Genomic DNA, 19,232 nt, shown 5'->3' with positions numbered 1-19,232 from the left:
GGGAATGCCAGGGGGCGTGGCTGGGCTCAGACAGGGAGATACTGAGAGGGGAGGGGTCCGTGGGAAAAGGCCTTCTCAGAGGCAGGACTGGGAGAGGGACCGCCCTGAGCCTGTGACCCTCCTGGACAAGGACGTGACCGGACGTTCGGTTCTCTGTGGCTGGCAGTCCTTCACGCTTGCGAAGTGGGCTGGCCCATTGGTGATGAAGACAGTGAGCAGGGAAGATTACATTGTACCTAGTGATTATGCCCTGGGTGAAATCTCTCGGCTATATTATTGCATCTGTAGGGAAGAGCCGGCTTTTTCAGCGATGGACAGGAGGCTTCCACTTAAGGTCATTACAAAGAGGGAGAGCCCAGCCCCTCCCAGCTTCTAGCCAGTGCCACAAAGTTGCAAAGTAATTAAAGGCTGCTAAGGAATCAGAGAAATTATAATAATTCCACCAACCAAGCGCCTGCCCGCTTTCTCTTCTTTTCCCCCCTCCTGGTAGAAAACAAGGTGGGTCAGGGAGCCTGCAAGCACATCCACACCAGCCTCTTGTGTGGGGGGCCTCGCTGTCAAGGGGGCTGCCAGGCCTGTCCCCAAGCTGTTCTGACAATACTCCAACGTGTTTGGGTAAATCAAGAGGCTGAGACAAAATTCCAGGGTCCCCAGAACAGGAGAAACAGCAGCAGCATGCTGGCGGTCAGCCAACACACTCACACGGCCCCGGTGCCCTACACCGGGAGGCAGCCTGCCAGGCCACCACTCTTGAGCTTGCAGGGGCTGTAGGAGCCCAGGAGGCAGCACCCCTCCCCTCTCCCCAGCCTGGCTCTGGACACATCAGACCCCACCTGGGCAAACAGCGCTACACCTCCAGCGGAGGGATGGGCTCAGGCTCGTGGGTTCTGGAGACCATTTCCCTGAGAATCTTCCCCGGTCACCTTAGGTCTTCAGTGATTTGCCACTGACTTCTGGGGAGACCCTGGGGAAATCGTTTCCTCTGCCTGGCTTTGTCGACCTCTACAGAACATGCGGTTAGATTAAGTCACCTTGACGGTCCCTCTGGTGCTGGTTCCAAGGAACCCATTTGGAACGCTCTCAGGCCATTACCAATTATTTCTCGGCGACTGCTTCCTTTTTTTCTTGGTCATATTTTCATTTCATGTTTTCCACACGTTTCCCGTCCCCCACTGGACTGGACTGTAAGCTTCTTGACCACTCACACCCCAATATCAACCAATCAGGCCATAGCAATGGAGCCCATATGTCAAGCTCCTTGGACCCCAAGCGACTTTCCTGAAGCTCTCTGAGAATTCTTCATAACAATGGGAATACCCATCACCGACCCCAAGAGTGTGGTACTTCATACACGGGCTCTCCTGGAACTTTCACACCCCCTCAATGGACCCCCATTTTACAGATGGAGACACTGAGGCTCTGAAAGACCAAGCATCTTGCTCATGGCCTCCCGCTGTGGAGTTAGGACCTGTGTGTTCGTGGCTCCGTCACCCGGTGCCACAGTAGGGATCAGGGTCCCCATGTCACTGATGGCGCACAAGTCCTTCCGACCATCAGTGTCCTCAGCCGGCTCCCCACCCAGGGTCTGAGGAGACCCCACTGCCTGGAGGAAAAGGGGTGCAGGCAGGAGACCTGACCCCTCTGGCAACAGGCCCCACCACAGGGGAGAGGAGACCATTTAGAGAAAGGGGATGAAGACAACAGGTGGACTCCGGGTACGTGGGGCTGGCAGCCCAACCATGTGGCAGGAGCACCTCCTTGCAGCCAGCTCTCGTCTCCTTCCATTTAGGGGGTCTTTACTCAAAGGGCAGGGGCACAGTTAAAGGTGTCCCGGCATGTGCCAGCGAATCCCTGCTGCACGCGAGCTGGGCTCTGCCCCTGGGGCCCCTGCCTCATATTCATGTCAGAGGGTCCTGCAGCAATTGCAGCAGAATTATATGAGCCCCCGAAGACTCCCAGCCAGAATCGGCGAGGAAACCGGTGTAATGAAGAACATTATTACTGTTCAAACAATATAATAATTTTAATTACATCTGGGCTCCTTCTGTACCCTGCTCCCATGTTGCCCTCTCTCCTTGTGCGGAGCGTGGTGGAGGGCACTCACAGCCCTGGCCATGCCCCAGTGGGCCCACGGGGGCCCCGGAGGAGCAGGCTGACGTTCACCTGTAGGGATGGGTCTTCTACTTCTCACAGAACGATGTTGTATGCACATCCGGGGACCCAAATCTTAGAGGCAAGGGCACACTAACTCTGTCTGTCACTAGGTAGGGGTGTTACTACGACTACGGCAGGGTCTCGACCTCCAAAGCTGGTCCTCACTCTAGAGAGTGGGCAGCGGGCTCCGAGTGACGTTTCTTCACTGGATTGCTACAGCCTGTGTATGGGATGTGTGTGACAGCCCTCAGCCGTGGATGGGGGTAAGCCTTGGATGCATGAGGCCCCGAGCTCCCCACTTGTCTGCTCCCATCCTGGCTCTACAGGGTCTCATCTTCGGGCAAATTATAAGCAGGCCAAGGCAAAGCTACAAAAAGACACATGCAAAGATGCTGAAGATGACAAAGAGCAAGACTATGGCTCTAGTTGAAGGTATACTTGACTCCGGGGGACTCGGAGAAGTCGTGGAACTTCTCTTGGCCTCAGTTTCTCTCATCTCTAAAATGGGAACAAAAATTCTCCCTTAACTTACAGAGTTGTCATGAGGACAAATGAAAGATAGGGAAAATACTCGGATATAGACAAGATGATATTACTTCAATAAGTATACACTCACTGTTTCACACACACACACACACACACACACACACACACACACAGACACACACACCATTCCATCTCAAGACTATGTAGAAACAGGCGGCCCTGCTGCTTTGCCCACGTGCATATGTCACTTCATCGCTACAGTAAGTACCCGCTGCCAGAGAGGAGGTACCGGTCACTGTGCAGACGGTGGGGGTCGAGAGGAGGTGCAAGCACCTCAGAGTGCTCACTGAGGGGCACAGAGAAATGGCATAGCTTGGGGCTGCCGCCTGGCTAGAATAAACTACTCTGGCTCTGGTCAGCAGGATCCAGAGCCCCTGAGATGATTTATTGGTCTCCCTCTCCCAGATCAATAGGTGGGTGGTTATAGATGCAGAGGGGGCCGCCCGTTACCGCGGCCCCAAGATATAAATTAATATGGCCTGTCAAGGGACCATCTCTCCTGGCGTGAGAGGCGACACTCTCATGAGCAGAGCTGACATCTCGGGGGGGGGACGGCTGGCACAAGCCGGTGTGAGCCCCCCTGACACCCCACCTCTCACTGTAACCCGAGCATACAGTTTATAAATCATTCAGTGTCTGATGGGCACACCGTGAGGAGGACAGCTGGGGGGCAATGCTGGCGGCCCCAGTGGGTGCTAATAAGTCTGGTCATGCCCACCTCTGCATGCTCGGGGCCTAGTCTGGCCACCCCTCCGGGGCTCCCTGTGTGCCCACCGCACAGAGAACAGCATGGCTGCGAGTCAGGAACTGGCGGGCAATAGAGGGCACTAGAGAGCTCCAGCAGTGAGCTCTCAGGTGTCCTGTGAGGTGTGGGCACCCTCTCCCCCCCAGCACTGTCCCGCCCCAGACACTGTGAGCAATAAAGGACCCCTCGTCCAGGTGAAGAAAGCTGGTGGAGGCAGAGCCCTTTGCGTGAAGGCTCCTGCTGTCCTTCCAACTGTCCAAGAGGCAGAGGGAGCAGTGGGGCTCTGCCCATCTGTGAAGTTCTTGTCCACGGGCTGGGCCCCAGGCTGGGAGTGGAGGGCACACAGTCCCTGCTCAGGCTGGCAGGGAAGACGAATGTACCACCGAATACAGCCTCGGCCATGTGCAACAAGACACTTGCTTTTGCTGTGCCCTCTGCAAAACACTTCCCACACACGGTCCCATTTACTTGAATCCTCAAAAAATTTTGCAAGGCAGGCTTAATTATTTCCATTTTGCAGGTAGAACCAGGCCTGTCTCCTAATCCTGGCTCCATCTTTGGCTAGCTCTGGGCAAGTCACGAAGCTTCTCTGCTTCCACGCCCACACCTGTGGCCTGGGACTAACAACGTGGCTAGCCTGTGAGGCGGCAGTGAGCACTCGGGGAGCACCCACATGCATGGAAAGCACGGCCTTGGGCACAGAGGAAACTCTCAACAATAACAACGGCGTCAACTTATTATCATAGAAATGAATTACTTTGTTTCACTGACACATGCTCACCAGGAATCTCCTTCTCCCTGCTTTCCTGTCTCTAGTAAGGAGCTCCAGAGGAGAATGACTTTCATCTGTCCTTGCTAAGTGACATGGAGAGATGGGGTGGCCTCGGGGGACCCTGGCTTGGACCGTGCCCCCAGCCAGGGCTGGGGGTGCTCAGGCCCCTGCTTTCTCATTCCAGTCCACCCTTCCCCTCTTCCAGCCTCCTCCCCACCTCACAGCTGGTCACCCGAAGCCACGAGTGACAAAGACCTATGCAGGACCTGTCTGTCACAGTGACCTGGGCAGGGACCCAGGGAGCCTACTTCCAGCCCAGCTTTATTTCCACAAGGGAACACTGGGTACCGGTGAGGGACACACATACCCCAACAACCACTGGCCCCTCTTCAAATAGGATCCCTGGTCAGGGGTTAGAGTTCACTTCCCTCTTTTGGAAATTCCAATATATGCAAAGAAGCTAAAGGACAGAGAGTATATGATATTCAGAGACACCATAATCTCCTTCTGTGACTACCAAACTTCTACACATCCTGTGAGGTCCCAAACAAATAGCCCCTGTGTAGAGACTAGGTCATTCCTTCCACAGAGCTTCCCTCCTGCTCTGCACACCCTAAGCCACCATGGCATTTAATACATTTACATGTAGTTAGACCTTCTCTTACTTGTCTTTCTCCCTGTAAAATTATCTCCCCTGAGGACAAGACCTTGGTCTTAGTCACCAGCATTTTACTGAATATACAATGAGCCACAAACGGGGCTAAGGGCTTTACCCCCCTGCATTATTCTATATCTCACAATGACCCCACAAGACAAAAAGTGGCTTATCTCATAGATAAGAAAACTGAGGTCCAGAGGGGTTAAGTCACCATCCAAAGTTGCACAGCTGGCAAATGGGAAAGTCCTTTTACTCTACCCTACACAGCCGAGTCAGCTCAGAATCCCTGGGCCTTGCTCCATAGCTATTCGGCAAATGTTTGCTGTGTTCGTTTAAAAAATAAAAATTGGGAGTGGATCAGGGCATGGTGGGTCAGCTCTGGGCTTCAAAGGACCGGCAGAATTGAGTCAGGCTGAGAGCAGAAAGAGAACACTCCAGTACCAGTTCGAAGAGTACAACATATGTGTGTTGGAGCAAGAGAAAACAGAGAGACAGACACAGGCTCCCGGGCACTGAATCGGCCCGTGGGCTGACAGGGCCATCCACGTGGAGGAAGCCGGCAGGGAAGGCGAGAAACGTAGGTGAAGGCCAGGTGGGATAAGAGGCTCAACCGTCCAGCTATGGTGGCCGAACCTGTCAGAACTTCAAGGGCATGGCCGTCCCTGAGATTACGGGAGCCCTCGACTCCCTGATCCGAGGAGCCACCTGGCACCATCCGACTTCTAAACTCATACCCATCTTCCAGCCTCAACACCCCGGCCCCAGGGTCACCTCCCCAGGGCACACCTGGAGGGCTGTGGGGGAGGGGTGGCCCCAGGAGGACACAGGGGACAGAGCAGTGCTGAAGGTCAGCGAGGCGGACACACACCCCTAATGGAGGCAGTGGAGCGGTGCTGCTGGGCACAGACACAGGCAAACACGTTTGAGCAAATTGGAATGCCATAAAAGTCTATTACAGCAAATCAAATAGCAGTCAGCAAGACAGCCATTAGCCTGAAATGAATACACGGGGACTTAATGAGGTCTGTCGAGGCTGGCTTGGTGAATTAAGTTGCCAATTCTAGCAGGATTTCCCTTTTCTTTACGGACTTGAAAGCATCCACGCTGCCTCGTTAGGGCTTCGACAAGTGAATTGCAGGGCCTTTCACCCTGATAAAATGGATAATTACATGTAGAACAGCTTAGTGAGGGGAGAGGGCTGGGCAGGAGGGGAACCAGGAGCACAGAAACCCAAACACACCTGTCTGACTTCTCCTGACCAGGGGCGGGTCCAGGCAGGGGGTCTCGGGAGGGAGAGGGGCAGGGCTGCAGGGCTGCAGGGCTGCAGGGCAGGAGGCCATCGAGCTTTTCCTGGAGAAAGGGGCAGGGCCTGGCCTTGACCCGGCCTCCCACCCACTCCTATTCCCAGCCCGAGGGCATGGGTCCCCATGGGCCATGTCTCCAGGGCTTGCTATCATCAGGGGAGTTTGTTAAAAATGCAGCTTCCTGGGCTGGCTCTTTCTAAACTACTGATTCAGGGTTGGAGGAGTGCAAGAGTATGGATCCTAACTAGTCCCCCAGGAAATTCTGATGGAGAATGTTTGGGGTCTTCTGGTTCCTCCGTTCTCTAACACTCAGTTCTGGATGGTTTCTGAAACTCATGGTCTTCCTATTTTAGGTCCAGGGCTGCGGAGCTCAGTACATCCTTGGGAGGGTAGGGGGGGAGACTGTGCCCTAGGTTTCAATATTAGAAAGTTCTTCATTATATAGACCTAGAATTTGTCTCCCTATAAACTTGCTCTTCACACCCATCCTTGGGTTCTGGGCACAACAGACCCCCACATTATCAGGGCCCCTAGGGTTGGGGCCAGTGGATGCTGAGAAGGTGAGGGAGAGGCGGCAGGTGGCTGGCATGACCTGAAGAGGAGCTCAGTAGATGGAAACAGCCACGGGAGCTTCTCTGCCAGCCCTTGAGGAATAATGAAGTACTGAAGGAGAATTAGGAGCTTCTCCTGCTGGGATTCATCCTCAGACCACTGGCTGTCAGCCCTAGAAGGAACCTGGTCCAGCTCCCCAGTTTAACAGCTGTTGGAACCAAAGACAGCAGGGGCAGTGATAAGCTCAGAGTCTCACCCAGCCAGTAGCTGGCACAGCCAGGACTAAACCCCAGGTGTCTTGACCTACAGGAGCTCCACTGCTCACCTTGGCAAGCGGCAGCTGGAAAGCCACCTCCTCCAGGAAGCCTGCTGAGATTCCTCTGATCACTCTGGCAACCCCTCAGCACGGACACCTCACAGGGTCTCCAGGGCCCCCCCCTTTCTCTGGTTTGCATTCTCACCCTGTTCGCTTCCATAGGGCCTCTGCCACACATCATGCTTCTGAAGGGCAGGGGCCTGGCGTCGCCAGGGTGACCTCCAGGCCAGCAGGAGAGCCCAGGCTCAATTCTGGGCCGGGAGCCAGCAGGCCCTTCACTGGTACCTCAGCTGGGGCCTGAGCCAGGCAGCTAAGTTCTAGCTCAGGTGACCACACCAGGCCAGGGCTGGTGGGTGCCAAGCCACCTCGGGTCAGGAGCTGACACCACACCCCACCGGTCACACCAAGCAGCCCTAAGTAGGGCATCACGTATCAAGTCAAGGAGGTGACCTGGGGATGTTTACAGGCAAGCAAACCACACAGGCTGTCCTCCGAGAGCCGTGTGTCCTTGCAGCTGGCGCCTCTCGGCCCACCCTCTCCTCATCAGATGGGTAGCAGGCAGGCTGCTTTACCTTGTGAGTCCTCCGTTTTTATTAGATAAGGAGGACTATGGCCCAGAGAGGGTAAGTGACGTGCCCAAATGGACTCAGTGGCCTGGAAGTGGAGCAGGGGCTGGGCCTGCAGTCTCCCGCTGCTGGTTCTGCCTCCTGTCATTGCATGTTCTTCTGGCCTTCCAGGTCTCTGTGTGGCGAGAGCCTGGCACAGAGCCCAGCCCACAGAGACACTCAATAAATATTTGTTAAATAGATGACTGACTGAAGAGGCTCTCTCCTTGGAGGCGGAGGCCTTTGGAGAATCCCAGGGGATTCCGACAGGGTGGTGTTGGAGGTCATATCTCCTGGCAAGGTAGCAAGGAAAAAGGCTGGCCCCAGCCCAAAGCCTGGGGAGGAAGGATGTGACCTCTCGTCCCCTTCCCTGTGAGGGAAGACAGAGGGCAGCCATGCCTGCCAGGATGGCAGCTGAGCAATGGGTCCAAGGCTCATTAACTCTGAGCTGTGCCCTTGGTTTCTGAGCCTGGGCCCAGAGTGCAGGCAGGCACGTAGAGACCCTTAATTAAATTAGGGAGACTTCCAAATGAGAGGGGGCCCAGAGCCAAGCTGCAGTCCTGGACACGCTGGCCACAGCTCAGGGCACTGTGTCCCCATGCTTGGGACTGTGGGTTCTCCCTCCTTATGCCCTGCCCCATCAGGGGAAGGGCGCGGGAGGCTCTGGTGTGCTCCTACCCACACACTTGTCCTCACTTTCCTCCATCTGGCACAACCATAGGACCATTGGCTCATAGCTGAGTGAGGAGAGCCAGGAACAGGAACAGCATGAGACAAGGTCTCATCATCTTGGAGGGAATCTGAGGGCTGCCCTGGGAGTCAGGAGGCTCAGGGTCAAAGCGGTGTGACCTTGGCTAAGTCACTGTCCCATACTGAGCCTCAGTTTTCTCATCTACAAACTGAACAGATATTTTCTAAAGACTCTGCCAGTCTCCTGATCCAGTGACATATAATACAAAGGGGCTGGAACTCAAACGCCATGGTGCTGACTTGCCTCTCCCCAGTGGATTCCATCTCCAGCCCTTCCCAGGCCAACCCTTTATTTCTGCCATTCAACCCAGAGCCCTGAGGGCAGGCCCGAGGGACACCCAGCAGAAGCTCTTTACCCACCACCTTCAAGGTCTTTGAATGGCTAACTGCCAGCCCAGAAGACTGCCATCAGTCACTGGGAGAGGGACAGTAAGCCGTGAGAACCCTAGTTCCATTGGGAGCCAGCAGCCAGCTTATTAATGAACCGTTCGTAATGCAATAATTTGTACTTCTCAATTACCAGCGATGGCTTGGTTTTACATGCATGCACTCATGCAAACACACTCAGAGTACACAGACGACCCAAAGGAGCAGAGAGGGCCAGGGAGACGGGGGGCAAGCATAAGGCTAGGGAAAGAAAGTCCCTTCCTGGAGCTACTTGCTTCCTGTGTCCTGGTGGGGGGCGGGAGGCGGCGGTGGGACCTGTACTGGCCACAGTGGGAGAGTCTGGGGTCGGACCTGCCAATCCACGTGCCTGAGGCCCACACCGGCTATGCGTGGAAGGAAAGAGGCCACAACACCTGGTCCAACCAACTCCTGTCCTGTCCCGCCTCCGGCTGGAGTTGTGGGGCTCGTTCCAGGCAGGCCTTCTATCAGACCCGAGCTACCACCAACCCACTCTACCTTCGGAGGTGTCGGCACGGTCGCCAACCTGCCCAGAGCCGGTGCTTGGGCTGCGGGGTGGGCGGCAGAAGCAGAGGTGCAGTTGCCCTTTCCCCAGCTTCAGCCCATTGCCACGTGGCCCTGGAGCGGCAGCTCCCCCTGCTCCCCGCTCCGTCCCTCAAGTGCGACCCTGGGGGCTCCTACCTCAGGGATGCGGACGCTGTAGGGCTGGTTGTGAAATGTGGGTGCGTTGTCGTTCACGTCCCCAACCTGTATGTTCACCTTCCGTGTGATCACCTGGCAAGAGAAGGGTGGGGATTTAGTGTTGGCATGGGTCCCCTTGCCTCTTTCTGCCCAAGGCCCCGGGAGTCGGCCTCCCAGGACAGCAGGGGCCTCAGGAGACACTCACCCCCTGGTGGTCGCTGACGGAGAACTCCACTGTGAACTCAGACTTGGTCTGAAAGACAAGGGAGGGAGGGAGAAGGCAGAGTTAGAGAGAGGCACACTGACGTCCTGAGTCCTGGGCCCTGGGCTCTAACCTGGCCTTGGCCTCTAAATTGCTGTGTGATCTTGAGCAAGTCACTAGACAACTCTGTGGCCCCTTCTTCAAATGTGAGGAGAAAACAAAAGTTGGGGTTTCAAACTCATACCTTAATTTGCTAAGGGCTGCCTTGTCACCAAGTCCCGGGTCTCTGGAAAGTGTCCTTTAGGGGAACACTGTTCCCGGGGGGGGGGGGTAGACCTGTATACACCACGGAGCCACCATTCTATGGGGGATGAACCCTGGGTCATTGTCCTTCTTGCCCGTCCAGGGCTGTCCCTTGTTTGGAGACACCCCAACCACCCCATTCCAACCCCAAGTCTGATGTCAGCACTGGCCCTGGAAGAGGGACGCCATTTCAGCAGGAAGATGCTACTTCAGGGTCAGGATGGGGCCTCAGAGGAAGGCCCCTAAAAGATGAGGAGCCAGCCTCCCCTCACTGTCTGCCTTTGCCCCCCAGGAAAGAACTGGGGCAGGGGTATGGCCGGTCGTACCTCTCTGTCCAGCGGCTGCCGTAGCCACACCACACCTGTGTCAGGCTCTACGGCAAAGAATCGAGAGGCCTCTTCCCCAGACACGCCGAACACCAGAGGGTCATTGTCCATGTCTCGGGCCAGCAACTGGGTCACAGAAGAACCTGGAATAACCATGGGAGAGATCAGAGGGCAACTACAGGCGGTTCGGTCTACTCCTCAGCATCTTGCCAAGGTGGCTGAATCCCAGCGGAAGTCGCCACCCCACAGACCGCCGGCAGGTCACTGTGCCTCTCTGGGCTCTGACCCAGGCCCCCTGGCCCTTCCCTGCCCACTTGTCACGGCGTGTATGTGCCCGTCACAGAGAACTGTGGCTCACCATGTTTTAGGTGGCTAACGGACAGCTGTGATCCGGCCCTGTCCCCCTTTTATTCTGATGTTAATGTGGAGACTCCCTCCTCCACGTGGCTCAGATGTGGGCAGGCCCCTTCAATTCTTCTGTTCCAGGGTGGACACGTAACTCAGCCGTAGCCAATCAGACCATTCCATCTCCCTGGCCGCAGTGATTGGTTCAGGGATGAGCCCGGGTCCCAAACAAGCCAGTCAAAGCCAACCCTGGGATTTGTGCTGGAACCACTGGGAAAGGGGAGCCCTCCTTCCACCGGGGTTGCCACCCATCTCTGGCACCAACGAGGCCAGCAGGGGGAAAACAGAGCCAAATGGTGCACAGAGACTCCTGCAGGTTTGAGGGCGTGCCGCCAGCTGCGCCTGAGTTTAGCTTAAACCTCTGGACTTCTCAGCTATATGAGCTAATAAATCTGCCTCGCCTCGCGTTTTTTTCTTTGGCCTGAGTCCGTTGAGTTGGATTTCTGCTTTTTGCAAATGGAAGCACCCTTTCTAATTCACAACATATTACGATACTTGGCGTTTACCCAACAGTGACTAGGTGCTGGCCTTGTGCTAAGTGCTGAGGTAAACAGAGATTAGGAAGATGTGGCCCAGCCTCCAGGAAATCGAGGCCAGAACTGGGCGCAGGGTGTGGTTTCTGTTCAGAAGAAGAGGACTGAGGTGTCCCTGTTCCCCAGGAAACACAGCCCTGGCCAGAGGCCCCCAGGATGCCTGGCCTACAGCCCTGCCTAAGAAGCCCTAGTGTAGGGCACCTTCCCCCCCGGGGATCACAGCCCTCCCTAGGTAGGCTTCAGGCAGGGTGACCCACCCCCTGGTTTGTCTGGGACGCAGGCAGGACGCATACTAAAACCAGAAGGTCCCAGACAACTGGACAGGCTGACCGCCTTAGCTTCAGGAGGTCCCTGCACCTCCGGGAACTGTGCAAAATGTCATGAGTGCACAGTGTCACAAAGAGTAATTAAGTAATTGATCATGGCCCACAGTTAGTAAACGGCAGAGCTAGAATTCAGATCCCAGGCATTCTGGGTCCAGAGCCCTTGTTTGTTTCCACAACCTGACACATCTCAAACACTTGGTATGTGAACTCAAGATTCAGGACTTCCATGCACATGACCCTCTCAGACCCTAACTGGAAGCCTGACGCTTGGAAAAGGAAGATACTGGGCAGTCACTGGGCTCTGCGGATATGCCGGATGGAGTACTCGGCTCATTCACCCAGGTTCCCACATTAAATCCTCCCAGCAACTCTTTTGGTAGCCAGTATTCTACCCACTTTACAGGTTAGGAAGCTGAGGATCAGAGAAGCAAAGCGTTCTCTCCAAGGTCACAGGGCAGGGCAGGATATGGCAGCATCCAAGGTGCTGTGGAAGAGGCGAGAAGCAGGAGGAAGAGAAGTAAAATCATGGAACAGAGTCGGAACAACCTCAGAGACCTTTTGGGGAGCCCAAACTTCCCATTTTAAAGCTGGAGAAGCGGAAGGCATTTCGCTAGTTGCCCAAAGTACAATGGTGGGGGACAGAGTCCATAGCTAGAACCCAAATTTCCAGACTCCCAGTGCCAGGCTCCTTCTGGTTGAGGAAGGAGGAGGTATATGAAGCCATAGATAGACGAAGCACATCTCAAAGCATCTGTGTTGTCCAGTGGCAAGCAATCGCTTTAGACTAAAATAAACGGGGAGGTTTCTGAACACAATGTAACAATTTAGTTTTTAAAATGGAACCCAAAGCTATAAAAGAACTTCCAGCCTCCCCCTTGGCTTCCAGGGATGCACATTTCCTTTCTGTTCCCCTCAGGTGTGCTTTAGCGGCAAAGTTTGAGGAGCCCTGAGCTATTTCCCAATGCTTTGGGGAGGGCCCATATGAAGAACCTGAGACCCCGAGCGGTCCCGCCTGCGCACAGAATGACGCGTCCATGGCGGCCCCCTGGAGTGAACGCTTCACCTGCCAACCACCATCGGGATCCAGCCCAGTTCGGGGATATGGGACCAAGCTCTCTGCTGGCCAAATTCTGGAAAAGACCACGCTGGCCCTCCAGCCAAGGTCATACGACTCGGCCCGATATCCCAAATGGCTCTCTCAGGCCCAATGCTCAGGTCCTTCCAAGAAGGGGGGCACTGGGCAGGACATGGATGGGGCCATCAGCCGCTGTCACCCACCCTATAATTTCCTGGACTTTTATCCATTTTCCCCTCAATTATGTGCTGCTCAAAGCGGTCCTTTTCGGCTTCCTCACAGGCTCTTGCCTGCTTATGCCTTCTTTGTGTCCCAGGTAATTGCTAGTGACCTTTTCTAAGTGTACTAATTAAAGGTGCTGATTTAATATTATATTTAAGACAAGACGCCCTGCAATTTTCCAGCTGGGCACAAACTCCCCCGCCCAGGGCTGTTCTGCCACTCCGCAGAAGCTGGGCCTCGCTTTGGCTTCTCCTGGACACAGGGCTCATTTCTCCACCAGGAAGCCTTCCAGCAACCCCTGTGTGCACCAGTCACGCAGGAACGAGGCCAATCTGCGGGGCCGCACTCGAGCCCAGTGGTCCTAGCTGCAGCCACTCAGGAGAATCATCCCTGGCCGTGGGGCCCTCGGGTACACACATCACACTCTAGGTTTGCTTCCCACCTGAGAAGCAGATAATATGCCCTCTGACGCAGACTGTGAAATACCTGGAATTTTGTTGTGTTTTCTTCCAAAATGGTGATAAAATAGAGAGAACACAAAATGCATCGTTTTAACCATTTTAACATATACAATTCAGCCATATTAGGTATGTTCACAGTGTGGTGCAACCATCACCACGATCTGCTTCCAGAATATTTTCATCACCCCCAAAAGGAAACCCATACCCACTCAGCAAGAACTCCCCATTCGTCCCTCCCTCTCCCTGGCAACCACAAAGCCACCGAACGTCTCTCTGATTTTGCCTGTTCTGGATATTTCATATAAATGAGATGCTGTGAGGGCTAGTCTTTGTGTCTGGCTTCTTTCACTCAGAATAAAGTCTTCTAGGTTCATCCACATTATAACATAGTATGTAATCCCTTCCTATGGCTGAGTCACATTTCCTTGTAGGGAGAGACCACATTTTTTGTAGTCGTTCATCTGTTGACAGATTTTTGGGTTGTTTATTGTGAATTGCGCTGCCATGAACACTTGTGGGCAGGAACGAGGAACGAGGAGTGGAATTGCTGGGTTCTGGGTAATTCTACATTCGACCTATTAAGGAGCCATGGATTGTTTTTCACAGCAGCCGCACCATTTACATTCCCACTAGCGGTGGATGAGGTCCAGAGTGATTTTCAGGGGTAGGAAGGATACTCAGCGATTGACCGGGGCCAGACAACCCCTTGCACGGTGGAGAGATGGGAGCTGGGCAGCCCTCCATCCCAGATGCTACTGGTACCCGGCCCGCAAGGCCTCAGCACATCCCACTGTCACACACACCAGCCCAACCTCCGAGTGCCAACCTGGGACTCTTTGCTGAGGGTTCTGGCCATCAGCGCCTGCTCCCCCCACCCCGGACAGGCTGGACATGCCAGGGACTAAGAGCCCCAGCAGCACTGCTCAAAGAATGACTGATGCAAGGCAGTGGACAAAAAGGTGGGGCAGGTAACCACTCCAGCTCCCTCACCTCTCGGGGGGCTAATGCAGAGGCGTACTGTGCGCTGCCTCCCGGAGCTCCCCACTGGGACTCACCCCCAGCGGCCTGGGGTGCTGACTTGGTTGGTCCTGCATCTTCACCTACCTGTCTCACCTCCTCACTCCTCGCCTGGGTTTCCTGGAACCCCCTTTTCAACAAACGATTTGCACTTGAACCCTCATCACCAGGCTTGCTTTGGGGGGGAACCCACAGAAGATACCCCCTAAAATTGTGGCCTCAGGATCACCCAGGAAGTAACAGTATAGACCCCCAGGCCCTGCTGACTCAGTTGGCCCTGGGGGTGGAGGGGGGAGCCCAGGGTGTGAACTTTTACACAGCAGCCCCACTCGCCCTGCAAGAGACCCTGACACCCAGCCAGGTTGGGAAGTCCTGAGACGGCTTTACAGCAGGGTGATCTTCAAATATTTAACAACGGGCACAGCACAGGCATCAACCAATCAGGAAGGATGCCAGCCATAAACAACCGGACCGGTGTGTACCGTCTGTAAGTCAGCCTGGTTTATGGCTCCCATTGTAGATGCAGAGAAAAGCTCCTCCGGCCCCAGGATGATTTAAAGGCTCAGTCTGAGGGCTCTTGGCTCAATCAGTGCTTGCAGGAGAACTCTCTGTTCTTGGCGCCCCCACCTCCACCCTCCCGGGGTAGGGTAACTCCGCAAGGCTGGCCCCCTCCACTCTGTGCCAACCCAACCCAGGCGGAGGCCAAGCCTCTCCTCATGGGGAGAAAGTGGAACTTTAAAGAGCTGAAGTCACCGCACGCCCATGCCCGTAGCAGTGTTACTCACGACGGCCGAAACCAAGAAGCAACGCACGTGTCCACTGATGGAAGAATGAGTCCACAACATGCGGTCTATACATACAAAGGAATATTATTCATTATTCAGCCTTAAAAAGGAAGGGAATTCTGACACACTCTGCAACATGTGAACCTTGAGGACACTCGGCTGAGTGAAATAAGCCAGCCAAAAAAGGACAAACGCTATATGATTCCTCTCACATGAGATATCCAGTGTAGTCAAATTCACGGAGACCAAAGGTCGAAGGGTGGATGCGGGGGCGGGGGTGAAGAATGGAGAATTGTTGTCTAATGGGTATAAAGTTTCAGTTTTGCAAGATGGAGAGAGTTCTGGGGATCTCTTGCATGACAACACGAATGTACTGAACACTCCAGAACTGTACATTAAAAAATGGTTAAGATGGTAAAATTTTTTGTTATATTTTACCACAATTAAAGAATTTAAAGCCCAAACTTAAATCAGATTATGTCCAAGGCCCCAACCATCTGGCCTGAGGCAGCGCCCTCCCACTGCATCTCGCACAGGCTCCCGGGCTTACCCCTCCCAGACCTGGACCCTCTTTCTGTTCCTGAACAGTTTGTGGTTGCCCCAGGGCCTTTGCCCTGGTTGTGCCTTCTGCCGGACATGTCCCTACCTGCCAGCTTCCTCACTATTCCCCTCTCAGCCTAAGAGTAACCTTCTCAGAAAGGCCTTCCCCAATACTTGATCATACAGAGAGAGTCTATCTAAAGGGACGCCCCGTCACTCCGAGTCCCTGCATCCTGTGCCACTGTCCTCACAGCTCTCCTTCCTCTGAGCTGATGGTGTTTGTTCACCTGACTTGTAGATTGCCTTCCCCAGCCCCCTGCCTGTCATATAAGCACACCCGTGTTAGCTCCATAGGAGCCATGGCCTGGCCTGTCATGTTCCTTGTTGTACCCCTAAACCTAACACAGGGGCTGGCATCTCAGGGGCTGGCATCTCAATAAAGAGCCGCTGGGTAAACAAATGAGTCCTGCCAACTGTCTAGAGGTGCTAGGTGACAAGAGACCCCAAAGTCATGTAGATCTGTGAGCCACAGCGAGGGGAGAGAGTATAGCCAGTTAATTCCTAATTATGTGTACTAATGGATAGGAAAAAGCATGGCTAATCAAAACCTCATAATGTCCAAACCAGTAGTGCTTGCTTTTGGATGCAGGCAGAATCATAGCTGGGTACTGGCTGGGGGGGTCCAGTCTCTCACGAACTAGCCCTGCATCCCATTCTTGAGCAGTGTACTCCAACCTGGGGCCATGAACTCTATCCTGTGGCCTTGTACCCCATCCTGGGGTAACGTCGTCTGCCCTGGAGTATTACACCCTATACTGCGGCCATCTACCCCATCCTGGCCCATGGACCCCAACCCCCGGGTTGTGGACCCATCCTTGAGGCCGGGTACCCCATCCTAGGCAGTATATCTCACCCTGGGTGCCATGTACCCCATCCTGCAGCCCAGGGGCCCTGGTTGGGGTGGGGATCCACTCAGTAGGCTACAAATGCCCCCGAGACGCACAGGGCTGGTGACACATCTCCGTGGTGGCCTCAGTCCCTCAGCAGTAGGCCCCGTCCATCTTCCAGGCAAGGGGTGGACAATCACAGCTTTCCCGGCAGCCGTGCTGGGCCCACGCTGATCGCTGAGATGACTGCTATTACTATTATTGTTGTTATTTGCGCCGAGGGGGGAGGGCTGGGACTGGCGTGTCATGCTCTCCTGGAGAGCTGTGAGTTTTGCCCGCTAGATGAGGGGTGGGCCAGAAGCTCAGGCAGGGCAGTGGCAGCTGCGAGCCCTCTTATTTACTCTGGATGGGGGAAGATGAAAGCTGTCCATTCCCCAAACACAGAGCAGGAGCCACAGAACGGATGAAGGGCCAGAGAGCACGCGGTGCTTCCCCCTGGCAGCGGCAGCATCTTCTTCCTACAGCAAGCCTCCGATTGTGCCCACCCCGCTCAGACACCTCCGTGGTACCCACAGATTTCAACCCAACTCCTTCCTGAGATGGCCGATGCCCCCCAACCTGTGCTCGACTCCCTGGTGGGTCACAGTCCCACTGCGTCCCTGGCCTCAGCCCGCCGGGCGGCCGCCAGCCCTCAAACACACCAGGGTTCCGCGTGCTCCCACGCGTGGACTCCTGTTGCTCGTCAGCCTGGAAGGCGGCTCTGCCTCCCACCACCCCTCAATCCCCGTCATCTGTAAATGCATGCTGCTAGTGCCACTCTGGTCACAAAGTTCTCTCCCCTCGGCGCTCCCTGAGCCACTGCTCATACCTCTGTGCAGCACAGAGAGGGCATCACCCCCTGAAGATGGAGGCTGAAGTCTTGGGACATGCTTTCAAATCACCCCACCGCTCCAGGAGGGACTGTCACTTTTCTCGGGGGCCCAGGAGCTAGCCAGGTCCTTCTGTTGCCCGAGCAGACACTACTAATCAATCACAGCTCCCATTTCTGTAAGTCTATATTCAACTTCAGAATCCTTCGCAACACTAGGTTATATGCGGCCACTACCAGCCAATCTTAAACCGAAAAGGACTTCACATCAGCCTTGACCTACTGTCCCTTCCCATCCAGGGGCCAAGGATCTTGCAGTCCGCTCCTACTGGGCTCAGGGCCAGGGAGAGAAGGGATTCTCTCCCTGGAAGGGAGAGAATCAGGCTTGGAGCCTACGGGCGAACTCAGAAACACGGGCTAGTTGTGGCTAAAGTGAGAACCATGCAGACAAAGCCCCATATCGTGCAGAGGGAGAAGCAGGGGTCCTGGCTGGGAGACAGCTGCTTGGGACATGGGGATTGGGGAGTGCATTGGGAGTGGCTGAGTCAAGGAGTAGCAGACGGCGGCCCCCAGCCCCAGATGAGAAGCCATGGGTTATGACCAGGTCTTTCTGAGAATAACCACTCCCTGCTCCCCATCACCATAGAGCCTGCCTCACAAGCCCCATGCCCACCCTTCTCCTCCTGGTCCCGAGGGGCATAGCTGCAGAGCCAGGAGTGCCTGCCCTCCCCACTCTCCCCTGGGATGAGCCCCCCAGAGCTGGGGCTGGCCTTGGAGCCTGCAATATCATTTGTCTCTCCTCTGGGATCAGACAGCCCGGTTAAGTGCCTTGATTCCTGTGGATAATCTCATTTGTCTCAGGTTCACCCTCCCCATTCTCCTGCCTTCCGTCAGGCTCCTTCCTCCTAATCCCCCCCAGGAGCTTGAACTTGGTTTGACCTCAGAGGAGCTGATTTTTGTTTGGGTTTTGTTGTTGTTGTCCTAGGTGGTTCACCCACCTGGGGGAAGACAGAGTGAGTTCTGACATGGACCCCTCTCCTGAGAGTCAGGTGGCTCCGAGCCTGCCTGCGCTGACCCAGGTCCTCACCCTCATCAGAAAACCCTTGCTCTGGATAAAGGGCATTGTCTCTGTCTCCAGAACCCAGAAGCCATCTTCACGTCCTCTCTCTCCTGCAGCTTGGTCCACTCAGAGTAGACGGCATGAACTGTCTGGGGGGAAAGGAAGCTAGCATTCATTAAGCACCCATGTTTGCCTGGCACTCTGCTCAGTGGTTTTCATTCATTCTCACTGTCATCTATTTCTCATCATGACCCCCCAAAAGGGGTTAGCATCCCCACTATATGGACGAGAAGAGTGAGGCTCAGAGGGGTAAAGTGACCCACCCAAGGTCACACAGCTAGGAGATGGCAGAGTGAGGTTTTGAACTCAAGTCTGTCTGACTCAGAATTAGTGTTCCCTCCACCACCCTCATGGTTTTTTTTATCACAAAGCCTGTTATCCAAGCCCTAATCTGAGCAGCTAAACACTGCCCTCTCCACACCCCACAGAGACTGACCCCCACGGAGGCCCCCAAACCCCCTCCATGTTTTAGGCTCCTCCATATTTTAGGATGCCCTGGACCCCGGGGGTTACTCGGCTGGGCTGAAGGTGAGTATCCTTGAGGCAGGGACCATGGGGACTCCCTCCCACCACTCTGGCTTTCCATTGCCCACTATCACATGCCAGCAAGATGGCAATTCCCTCCTGAGAGTCAGAGTCGGGTGGCTCACCTGGGCACACAGGTGTCTGATGGC

At 54.9% G+C, this 19,232-nt stretch overlaps 1 protein-coding gene across 1 annotated transcript in view; it reads right to left on the bottom strand.

The window, feature by feature from the left end:
- The window catches only part of CDH23 (cadherin related 23), a 414,708-nt gene that overhangs the window by 278,385 nt on the left and 117,091 nt on the right, over positions 1-19,232 (bottom strand). The window contains exons 4-6 of the mRNA XM_027587690.2: positions 10,320-10,462; positions 9,694-9,741; positions 9,489-9,581 (exon numbers count right to left, since the gene is read on the bottom strand). Coding sequence (XP_027443491.2) covers positions 9,489-9,581; positions 9,694-9,741; positions 10,320-10,462 — 284 coding nt within the window. The remainder of the gene's footprint in view (positions 1-9,488; positions 9,582-9,693; positions 9,742-10,319; positions 10,463-19,232) is intronic.

The sequence above is a fragment of the Zalophus californianus genome, chromosome 15, assembly GCF_009762305.2.
Source record: "Zalophus californianus isolate mZalCal1 chromosome 15, mZalCal1.pri.v2, whole genome shotgun sequence".
Lineage (NCBI taxonomy): Eukaryota > Metazoa > Chordata > Mammalia > Carnivora > Otariidae > Zalophus > Zalophus californianus.
Note: the sequence above shows the minus strand (reverse complement) of the source record. Positions and strands in the feature narration are given on the sequence as shown.